Genomic DNA, 12,368 nt, shown 5'->3' on the forward strand with positions numbered 1-12,368 from the left:
ATGATAATATTTCATATTTCTTTATTATTATTTTTTAAAAAGCTAATCATAACATTTATAAAACAAATGTATTTACAGTTTAAATGCAAGCTTGTCAATAAATACTTCACAATAAAATGGTATGGTAAGCACTTGACAAAATTGTAGGAAATATTTTTAGTAAATCAAAAAATGTGGTTATAATCACCATCCGACAAGCTAATCAATTAATTAAAATGTCACTAAAGTGCAGTATTTAGACCTCGCATGAGGCGAATAACTGCATAAAAGGTCAAATTTTCACTAGGCTGGTGACGGGCCTGATTCAGGGGTGCCGCTAGTGAGGAAACCTTCGATTCTAAGGGCCGTTGTTTTTTGGGGCCCCCCAGAGATATTATTAGCGGCCCACGACCCCACTTATATATATATATATATATATATATATATATATAGCAAATGCGGATTTTAAAAGTAGCTGCGTGAAAACCACAGACTTGGCAACCCAGCAAGGACCACCAGCATTAGGCAAGTGAAATAATGTTATGACTAATCGGAGAGTCATTCCACTAATCGCAGTATAAAAATAAATGTTCGCTTTATTCAAATAAACTAAGCATGTCATCTCAAATATTTAGTTTTTGATTTTGTAAATTGCCTAACATCCGTTATCTCAGTCTCGAGCTTTGAACGTGAGGCAGAAACACCCGCCCCCGTGTTCACACGGAACCGCGCCGCACAGGCATCCCATCACACTCCACTCAGAAAAAAACGGTGTTCAGATCGCGCTTCATTCCTGCTGTACAGATACATTTTGGGTGTCAAACATGCTTGCAACCGTGATGAAACAATTGAAAAGCCATCCGGCGGTAAGTATTTCAGATTCATCCTTTACCAATGATGGTCCTGTCAGTAAATGATGATGATTCATTCATTCTCAGATTAAGCCTCACAATCGTTTAAAGCAGTCGACTTGATCATATAAATTGTTATATTTTTTAAACAAGCTTCAATCTTATCCACTGATTACGGAATACTCTTAATATAACTCAATATGTTAAATTTATAAGGTAATTGAATGACTGCAGTGTAACCATGAGAAGGTAGGCTATCGTGTTATTTTACGTCACAAACAGTGATACTTGTCATTGTGTATGCTAAATATACCGGCTTTGCTCAAATGTTTTCATAGGCTACATGTGCTGTGAATTCTCCATATTACAGCAGTGTCTGAGCACGTACAGTCTTTGCACGTACGCCCGCTATAGGTCACCTATCTGTCACATTTATGGCTGTTGTGTTGTAGTGTTCAGTGCTGTCAAGGACGTTGAGGTTAAAGTGTACAATGTAGCTCTGCATTTTTCCTTTCATTTAGCGTGCCAGCTTTTCGTTGAGGTGTACTGTACAAGACTTAATCATGGATTGTATTGAAAATACAGTGACATATGCGAAGGAATGTTGAGGACATTTACGCAAATAAATAAAAATAAAAAACAATGTTATTCGGATAACCTTTATCACCTATTTTATTGCACAGTAAAATCTACAATTATGGAGTTTGTATGTACAGTGCTCAGCATATTTGAGTACACCCTATTTTGAAAATGAATATCTTTCTCCATTACTCAGTGAATATAGATGTATTTTGGCACATTTAAATAAAACCTATAAATAAAATCTAATAAATTCTAATAAATAAAATTTATTAATTCTATCTAATAAAATTTATTAAGATATATTTATTAAAATAATATTTTAGCCAACAAACATGTTTACAATTGAAATATTATATAATTAAATTCAAGCAGAATATTGCTAAATAAATTTCAACCAAAGTTTCGACAAACTTTTTCATATATTTTTTTGTTTCTTTTGATTTTGCCTCTTTTTTAAAAATTTGTATTTAATATTTTTTCTATAACAAATTTGAGTGTACCAGTTTTTGGACTGTTATCGTATGTTATTTTGTTAGATAAGCTTCAGATTTGGCTTCAGTACTGACTAATCTAGTGTATATGCACAAATATAATATTGTATAGCTTCCTATTAAAAATATGAATTTAAAAGAGAGATTTGTGAGGGGTGTAGTCATATTTGCTGAGCATTGAATACACAAACAAGAAATCGGCTTTCTGCTTGTTAATAGGGAATATATTTTGTTGCAACAAAACAGTTTTATTAAACGGTTATATTGCTTAAAACAAAATTTTGCATATTTATAGTAAGATTTAAAATCAAATGAGGTCATTTATATGTTTCTCCTGATTTTTCCTCTTTATTAAGGAGTTGTTTAATATGTTTCCCTATAATAATTTGTATTCTATTTTAGTTTATATTAGGCCTATCAAATTTCATAGCTGCAAGAAAAGATAACAATATTTCTGAAATGTTATTAATCAAAGTAAATCAAACACAAACATTCAACTGGACTAGAGATGCAGTTTGATGTCGTCAAATTAAATGTTTCTGATATCCTTTGATAAATTCATTTACTACATTAATTGATTAATGTATTTTTTAATTGTTTGATTATTATTAATAACTGGCGACACGGTGGCTCAGTGGTTTGCACTGTTGCTTCACAGCAAGACAGTCGCTGGTTCATGTCCCGACTGGGCCAGTTGGCATTTCTGTGCAGAGTTTGCATGTTCTCCCTGTGTTGGCGTGCAGTTTCCTCAGGGTGCTCCGGTTTCCCCCACAGTCCAAATACATGTGCTATAGGGGAATTAGATAAAATAAATTTGTGTGTGTGTGTGTGTGTGTGTGAATTAGTGTGTGTGTGTGTGTGAATTAGTGTGTGGATGTTTCCCGGAGATAGGTGGCAGGTGGAAGTGCATTCGCTGTGTAAAACATATGCTAGGTTGGCAGGTCTTTCCACTGTGACAACCCCAGAAGAATAAAGGGACCAAGCTGAAGGAAATTATGAATAACGTGAATAATGTTGTTTGTTGGAGTGAATTAGCATTAAAAACATAATTATTGAATTGATGATTTGAACAAAGGGTTGCCAACATATTAGGGTGGTGTATATAGGCAGAATATTGTGTGTTTAATTCTATTGTTGTCCAATTTTGTCATGATTTTATCATTGATTTATATTTGTTCTCTTTTTAAAGCTGATTCCTCTCTTTATTTTCATCGGTGGTGGAGCGACCATGTCTATGCTTTACCTGGGCCGCCTTGCACTAAAAAACCCTGACTGCTCGTGAGTAACCTTTACATCTTTCTCATCCATTATTCTTTAGTTGGAAAACTGACTGAAATCTGTCAACAGATGGGATCGCAAGAACAACCCTGAGCCATGGAACAAACTGGGGCCAAATGACCAGTACAAGGTGAAAGCAAACTTCTTTTTTGGGCTATGTACTTTGCTTCAATACCCTATTATATCTACAATTATAAATAGTCCCAAGTGTAATAATTAAATTTGACCTATTTGACCTCCCGCAGCTCTTCTCGGTCAACATGGACTACTCTAAGCTGAAGAAGGACAGGCCTGACTTCTAAACAGAGGCTAGTGAATCAGCTGGCTGAGTAAACTATGTGTGGCTATTTAAAGGAACACTCCACTTTTTTGGAAATAGGCTCATTTTACAACTCCCCTGGAGTGAAACAGTTGAGTTTTATACTTTTACATTCAGATGATCTCTGGGTATGGTGGGAGCACATTTAGCTTAGCTTAGCATAGGTCATTGAATCAGATTAGACCATTAGCATCTCACTCAAAAATGAGTGTTTAAATCATTTTCTTGTTTAAAGCTTGACTCTTCTGTAATTAAATTGTGTACTGACTAAGACTGAATGAAAATCAAAAGTAGCTATTTTCAAGGCTGATATGTCTAGGAGCTATACTCTCACTTTGGTGTAATAATCAAGGAACTACCATAGCTACAGCAGGCACATATTAAACACATTCTAAATGGTGTAGCGATTGGTGCTGGGGACTATTTCGAGGTACTGTGTAATATCACTGGTCTTTGGTCATTTTTGAGCGAGATGCTAATGGTCTAATCCGATTCAATGATTTATGCTAAGCTAAGCTAAATAATGCTCAAACCACACGCAGAGATGAGCTGAATGGATTCAAAAATAGTAAAACTCAACTCTAGGAGAGTGAAAAAAGTGGAGCGTTTCTGTAACAACACATCAGACACCGCAACTCTTCTTTGAATTTCAATCTCTGGTTTAAAATGCTCAAGAAACCGAAGCTATATAATATATAATTAGCTATATAATTTGAATGTCTAATCTTTAATCGGAAATAATATTTTGTACAGCTCTATCAATATCAATTATATACCATTATCCAAATAAACAAGACATACAGCAATAATAGAAGTGTATGGCGTGTTTTTATTTTTACCGATTATAAACTTATATGACTTTTTTTCTGTTGAACACAAAACAAAATGTTCTGAAGAATCTTATGAAAAGAAAAACAATACAGACATAGCAGGAACAAGAATTCTATGGATGTCGATGGAAGTATTTCCAGCATTCTCCAGCATATCTTGGAACACCGGAAAGAAACTCAAACAGCTTCAGTAGAAGTGAGGAGTGGTCAGAGGCGGACTGGGACTAAAAATCAGCCCTGGCACTGTAGCCACACCAGTCCACATTACCACACCGACAAAGCCCCATCCACGGACACGCACATTCACTACTTATATTGTTGTATAGATGGTGAAATAATGTAAGCAGTACCATATTTTACGCAGCGGATGTCCTCCAAAGCATTGGGAAACCCCTATACACACACATTCACATACATGCACCACAGACAATTAGGCCTACCCAATCCACCTATAGCACATGTGTTTGGACTTGTAAGGGAAACCAGGAGGAAACCCACGCGAACATGCAAACTCCACACAGAAACACCAACTGACCCAGCCGAGGTTTGAAACATTGACCTTCTTGCTGTCGATGTTGTCCTCACGAAACTATTTCAGTTAATTTTATGCATTTGGCAGCTTCTGATTTTAGAGCAATTTTTGGCTTTCTCTGGGCTTTTCGGCACCGCCTTTCCTTTTTTTACGGTCCATCTCTGACAATTTGCTTGTGTTGCACTTACTGTTTGTTTGACATTCTCGCCAAATTTTGATTACGTCCACGTAACCTCTGATTGGGTCGGCCCATCTTGAAACCAGTCGGCTATTGCCGATTGGGCCAATGCTTAACATTTATTATCATTATTATTATAATTATTATTATTATTATCATCATCATCATTATCATAATATTCACATCTTACAAGAGATAAAAGCTGCCTGCATGTAAAAACAATACATATAAAAAACGTTATTAAAAAAAATAGCATACCGGCCCACATTTAAAAAATGGTCCGGCCCTTCTGGCATTTGCCAGAATTGCCAGATGGCCAGTCCGCCCCTGGGAGTGGTTAAATAATGGCGGGATTTTCATTTTGTGGTGAACTCTAACTTGAAAAGACACTCAAAAATTTCTAATCGCTTCATTAGGTGGCGCCATTTACTCAAAAATCACACGGGTTATCTTTCAAAACTGCTGATTAACTTTAAGGATCTTCCAGAAGAAAATACTCCAAGGCTGGTGATCAGTTTACTCAGACTTTAAGAAACTCTTATGTCTAATTCGATTTCAAGCAATTTAAGGTAATAATAAAAAAAACTGAAAAATATAAGTCATAAAATTAAATATAAAAACGTTTTATTAAAGTTAAAGAAGTCTTAGATTTGGATATTGTGATGTAGCCGAATGTTCCCTTTTTACACATTTAAACACCAGTAGTGGTGATTAATTTAAATAAATTGTTGAACATACTAATAAAAGCTAAATAATTTCCATTTGCAGTAGCTACATCAGTTTCAGAACAGATCTGTAAATAGCACACATTTATGCTTTTAATGTTGGTATGACAGTTTTTACTTTATTTGTAATATTTTGCATCTCTTTTATGAATGAGCATCTGGAACTGTAAACTAAACTAAAATTGTAGAAAATATTTCACTTAGAAATTGCAAGACAATTTCACGAAAGGCAAAGGGACCTTGAGTAAATGCACTCTAACAACAACAAAGAAATGCAATGTAGCACAACAAACGCATTTGTAAATGAATTATATATATATATATATATATATATATATATATATATATATATATATATATATATATATATATATAAACAAACAAACATGCATTATGTAGATGTTTTTTTTTTAACTCTTGAAGGACGCATTAGTAAATAATAACTTTAATCAATGCAGTATTTCATTTGTGCAAAGTGTATGCATGTACATTTGAAGTCAGAATTATTAGCCACCCTTTTTTCTATTTTAAACATTTCCCAAATGATGTTTAACAGTATGAAATTCCCAAATGAAATTTTCACAGTATGTCTGATAATATTTTTTCTTCTGGAGAAAGTCTTATTTGTTTTATTTCGGCTAGAATAAAAGCAGTTTTTAATTTTTTATAAAACATTTTAGGGTCAATATTAGCCCCTTTAAGCTGTTTTTTTGTGTGAAAGTCTACAGCACAAACCATCGGTATACAATAACTTGCTCAATTACCCTAACCTGCCTAGTTAACCTAATTAACCTAGTTAAGGTTTTAAATGTCACTTTAAGCTGTATAGAAGTGTCTTGAAAAATATCTAGTAAATATTATTTACTGTCATCATGGCAAAGATAAAATAAATTCAAGTTATAAAGTTAAGTAAATATAGAATATAGAAATGAGTTATTAAAACTATTATGTTTAGAAATCTTGAAAAAAACCTCTCTGTTAAACAGAATTGGGGGTGGGGGGTTAAACGGGGGCTAATAATTCAGGGTGGGGGCATGGGCTAATAATTCTGACTTCAACTGTTCATTGCTGACTGAAAATAATCCTTGTAAAATAATTATTCTGTGTAATTCTCCTGTGAAGTGAAATAATCATCTACATCAAAAACACTTCTGATGATGAAATATAGGCAATAATAGTGTCAGAGAGGAAGCCTGATGTTCTGGAATGCCTCAGATCTGTAAGTCATGCATGAGAGAATGACCTCAGATGTCTCCTTATCTATTTAGGTCAACTTCACAACACTACACAATCACACTTGCACATCAGGGGTGTCCAATCCTCTACTGGAGAACCAAAATTCAATGGTCTCCTGATCCAACAGTTCCAGCAAGCCAAAAGAGCAGTGTATATATTCATTCGTTCATTTTCTTGTTGGCTTAGTCCCTTTATTAATCCAGGGTCACCACAGCAGAATGAACCGCCAACTTATCCAGCACGTTTTTCCAGCTGCAACCCATCTCTGGGACACAACCATACACACTTATACACTATAGACAATTTAGCCTACCCAATTCACCTTCAGCACATGTTTTTGAACTTGTGGGAGATACCGGAGCACCTGGAGGAAACGCACGCCAACACGGGGAGAACATGCAAACGTCACACAGAAACTCCAACTGACTCAGTCGTGGCTTGAATCAGCGATCTTCTTGCTGTAAGGCGACAACGCTACTCACTGCGCCGCACTGTAATCCATACATACAGTACAAAGGAAAAACGTAAATGTTATGTGTAATAAAAAAGAAAAGACACAGAAAAAGAAGTATTGAACACATGAACAGAGAGAGGTACAAAGAGTCATAGAAAGCCCAGACAGCAGCTGAAATCTCAGTAGTTATTCAGCAAACGTTTTCAGTCTGAAGATGAAGATGATTTTTTATTTTTCAGAAGTGAACACGCTGTTGTTATGTTGTTGAAAATAAATACAAACTTGTCCAAAACATGCCATCTGTCTAGCTATTTCTTGCAAAAAAAGGTACAAATTACATTTTAATTTAAATAGGAAAATTCCATTTGTCGTTTAAAGGATAAAACAATTTGTGTTTTACTCAGCCATATAACTATAAACATTTTCCACGGTACATTATGATAACAAAACATGCAGTTTTCGTACTGAGTATCACCCCAATTACAGCATTTATTTCTGGGAGAGTATTTATAATGTCTTTGGACTTGTGGGGGAAGCCAGAGCACCCGGAGGAAAACCCACGCGAATGCAGGGAGAACATGCAAACTCCACACAGAAACGCCAACTGACCCAGCTGAGGCTCGAACCAGTGACCTTCCTGCTGTGAGGCAACGGCACTACCTACTGCGTCACCAAGTGTGCCGCAAGCCTACGTTTGAGTGAAGGTTTCGGCCGTTAGATCGCCCCCTGGGGGCTGGCTGCAGTACAAGTCATAAAGCCCGCCTCCTCCGTGTTAATGAAGGAGACTTGAGCCCAAATAAAAAAAATTATTACACTTGCAATAAAATGTCCCGAAAGATAGTTCTGGTCGATTAAGGCACTGATTATTGTGCTGAAATAGGTGCAGATCTTCATTTTTGTAAACAGTTTGTTTTTAGCAGTAATTTAATGCTGGGGGTGTCATCGTGATTGACAGCTGTGATTGACAGTTTCTCAAAGCGCGGCGTCTGAGCTTCGGCAGGAGACTGAAATGTTATTATTCGATTTCTGTGTTATTTTACCATGACAAAATGAGTTCAGCAGTAAACTATAGTTTCTGACATACATGATCCTGGTGGAAAACTGTTTATTCGCTAAGTTCAGGGCTTTTTTCGGGCTTTATTAGTTTGCTGATACACGCCTAGCCACCCAGATAGCAAAACACAGTTCCGGCTAGATTCTCGCCTGCCGGAGACTTATCTCTTAGAGCTCAGACTGACTAATGTTACCTCTGCTGGACCTACTCCGGATGCCTGGACTCACTACCCAATTCCAGCCCGAGTCAATCGAGCCAGATGCGGCGGCCGAGCGAGCAGGCGCTGCCGCATGCGAGCCGGACTCAGCCCGCGACGCCGCGAGTAAGTTATGCGCTGCGGCCTGGAGCTGGCGTGATTGAATATATAAACCCCTCATATTTGTTAACGTTATTACATCCATTTGTGTTGATATGACAGCAAACGCATGCTGAGAAGTTCGGGGGGCGTAGTTGATTTTACATAAAGCGTTTGATTGGAAGCTCGACTCTGCTCATTTTCGCGGCTCCTCCTCTGGCTCCATCAGACAATCCTTCTGCGCATGTCTGGCTCCAATTTCAGCAGTCTTTTGCGACAGTTTGTGCCCAGCAAGCAGGCGTTTTGCCCTCAAGGCGTTCAATGGGAAAAAGGGCTGTCGCGTCGTCCATATTTTTTACAGTCATTGTGCGTCACCTAAAAATATTATATGTATGGCAAATTTATATCCTAAATAGAGGGTCTCATCACTACAATTTATTTGTGCCTTTTTATTTTTGACAACCAAAGAGTGCTTAAACGGTCGGACGTCTAAAAAGAAAGAGACGCTTGCTCAGCATGGCACAAGGTCCATTAGTTTTATTGGATTTGGCAACCAAAGTATTGAGTCCCTAAAGAGTTTACCCTAAAAATGAAAATGCACTCACCATTTACTGACCTACATGCATGTATTTCTACACGTTTATTCATACGTTTGCATTACTGAGAGCAGGAGAGAGACCGGCTGCACTAGTAGGCAGTAACGTTATCGTCATAATATTGTTTAATTAGCATAAATCATTAGCAAATGAATCTGTCTCGACAGCCTTTACAGGTGAAGGAATTATCTACACACAATCTGAATTCCCAATTAGAATAATACTACAAACTATATAATACTATTCATGAAAACACCTAAATAACAGACTAATCCAAATGCCCAACACGAGCGAGCTGCGCTCCAGACCAGATCAGCTCGATGACGTATAATGTCTCCGACGCCGCCTGTAGTCCCATTTAGCAACTTGATAGCGAGCGTCTTTTTAAAGAAGCATAACCGATTAAAAAATTCAAGAGTGTGCTGTAAGTGATGTGTTTTATGTCGTAGAACAAACCGTGAAAGTATTTTGAGTTTGTGTTTGCCACGAACCTTATTTAAGCGATTTTACTGAAACCCCATCGAGAAAACCCATTGACTTTGGGACGAGGGAGCCGGAACTGCTAAAATTCTAACTCGCTTCCGGGTTTTTGCATACAAATTGACGTCATAGTTCCTCCACTCAATTAGGAGTAGGCTAGCCTCAACAAGACTGACTGCTCATTTAGTCTACATCTAGGCCTATTAAACTACGTGCTTTAGCATAGGCCAACGAACTGCAGTACAGACGTCAATTCTCACTTAAGCTCATTTCAGGTTATGATTAGACCTGTCCAGTTTCATCTGGAACGCATCCCAGATGACCTTCTGAAGTGGTTTGAGTGATCGGATGGATATCTGATCAGAAAAAAAAAAAAAAAAACGAATGAAGTGAGCAAACAGCCTCAAAAACACAGACGTGACAGGAATATATATTGAATATAAATATATCATATTCATTATTTGATAAATATATAATATTCAATTACATGAAATAATTAAAAGGACAAATGCTGGACCTTTTGGCAACACTTTTTCAGTTTAGGTCACAATTCACAGTATTAACAAACAATTAAACTAACACTACTAGCTTAATAAACTAACTAGCTGTTTGTTAATAATCAGTAAGGTACTAATTGGGTTTACGTTTAGGTTAGGGCTAGGCATGCCCCCACCCCGGCTACGGGCACGATGTAGTGGAGTAGCAAGGAACATGCTATTAGGTTATGTGACCGCTAGATGGCGATCTTGGACAATAAGAAGCTTACCTCCACTAGGAGTTTGTCAGAGTCATTGGTCTTTAATTATATTCATCTGTCTCCCTATTCTACTGCATCCCAGAATAACACACGGCACCAAAAAAAATGTAAATATATATATTCAGTATATTTAATATGTTTTTGTCCGCAACTCGCCGTCACGCCGTGACGGAGATTCCCGAGCCTGTTTGGTCCAATGGGAGGCGTGCTCTCTTCAGCGCTCACCATGACAACGAGACTCCCAGCAGTGACGTCGCCATGTAAACATTTGCATATGCATTCCTATAAAGCACGGCGGTTCTCGCTCGTTGTTGTCAGTTCTCTCGGTGTTGCTCTTTGAAATTGACCAAGGTAAGTTCAAAATAAACTTCTCTTTCTGAACACCTGTCTCGTGTCTTTATTTGTCATGTACAGCAATACACTGTCAGGTCTGTTGAATGCATTTGTACGCAACGTGGTTTGACAATAAAGTAGTCTAACAAGTAAATAGTTGTTAAAAATGTACCTTCATTAGGCAACATTTGGGGAAGGTAGTAAAAAGTTAATCAAAGATGTCCTAAGCCATAATGGTAATGTTATGGTTGTTACATGACGGTATTTATTATTATGTATGTATGTTTAAAACCAGCAGAATATACTATATATTTAACATGTTATGAACTTACTGTTCTTCAAAAAATTGCTCAATAAAAATTTCCTTAAGACAAGAATGGGTATTGTTTTGGGGTTTTTTTTTGTCAAACTACTGTAGGTTTTAAGTTACTACAGCAGATATAGGCTACCTATATCATTATATTGGTAGTCAGAGTTATTTTAATGACCCAAATCGAGTAAAATGTCTCCTACTCAAGTACTTTTTGCGTGCAAAAGTCAAATTTACAGTTTTCCACAACAAAATTTTGTCTCGTAAAAATGACCAGTGGGGTGTGAGAAAAAAGTTAATGTCAAGTTATATATTATATGTAAAAGAAGTTGAACAAGTTGTCATAATATTTAGTCATAATGCATTTTTCTGTACATTTCCATTTAGACGTTTTTTTTCTACATCTATAATTGGTAAATTGCTCCCAGGTCAATCTGGGCTTTGTCTAATGAAGGTGAGGTGTATATGAAAGGAGATTGTCCTCTGTTCACATTTCTACTTTTGCTTTGGGTTTGTTTTTTGTTTTCTTTGTCCTATGGAGTGCTGTTTTTTCCTTTCTGTATCACAATGACATGATCTGGCAACGAATCACAGTACAAGCCGCAAAAAAATGAAATAAATTAGCCGTAGCTTACATGAGGATGTCCATCCAGAGTACACTGTTACATTGACAACATGAGTAAGTAATTTGACTGTCTTATCCGTACACAATGACACAAGGACTTGTCATTCTGACGGCACTGACATGTTCATTGAGAGATGAACCAAGGACTTTAAGCAAGAGACTGGCCTTTGCAGGTAATCCATGCTGTTTGGCTATCTGTATGTGCTGTTTTGAGAAATGCACTTGCTGCTTAGCGAATTTCAAATCTGAGAAGTTTACCAAAGCGACTGAAAAAACTAATACAACACAAGTTAATGCAAAGATGAAAAGTCAGCAAAGACAAAAGTGTGTATTTTTAACGGCACATATCATTTTATAAAAATAGTAGCGTATACATAATTGGGTTTTATATTTTTGGCTTAATATTTAATACTCGTTTTGATGTAACCATGTCCATGTCCATGGTTTCTGCAGGTGTCAGTCA

At 36.7% G+C, this 12,368-nt stretch overlaps 1 protein-coding gene across 1 annotated transcript; it reads left to right on the forward strand.

The window, feature by feature from the left end:
• The first annotated feature begins 796 nt into the window (after nucleotides 1–796).
• Nucleotides 797–4,309, forward strand: coxfa4b (cytochrome c oxidase associated subunit FA4 b). Its single transcript, NM_213025.1, is given in 4 exon segments — nucleotides 797–845; nucleotides 3,093–3,181; nucleotides 3,251–3,311; nucleotides 3,427–4,309. Coding segments are annotated over 4 exon segments (249 nt in total). The 5' UTR covers nucleotides 797–803; the 3' UTR covers nucleotides 3,484–4,309.
• The last annotated feature ends 8,059 nt before the right edge of the window (nucleotides 4,310–12,368 follow it).

Source organism: Danio rerio, chromosome 12 (assembly GCF_052040795.2).
Source record: "Danio rerio strain M-AB ecotype USA chromosome 12, GRCz13ab, whole genome shotgun sequence".
Lineage (NCBI taxonomy): Eukaryota > Metazoa > Chordata > Actinopteri > Cypriniformes > Danionidae > Danio > Danio rerio.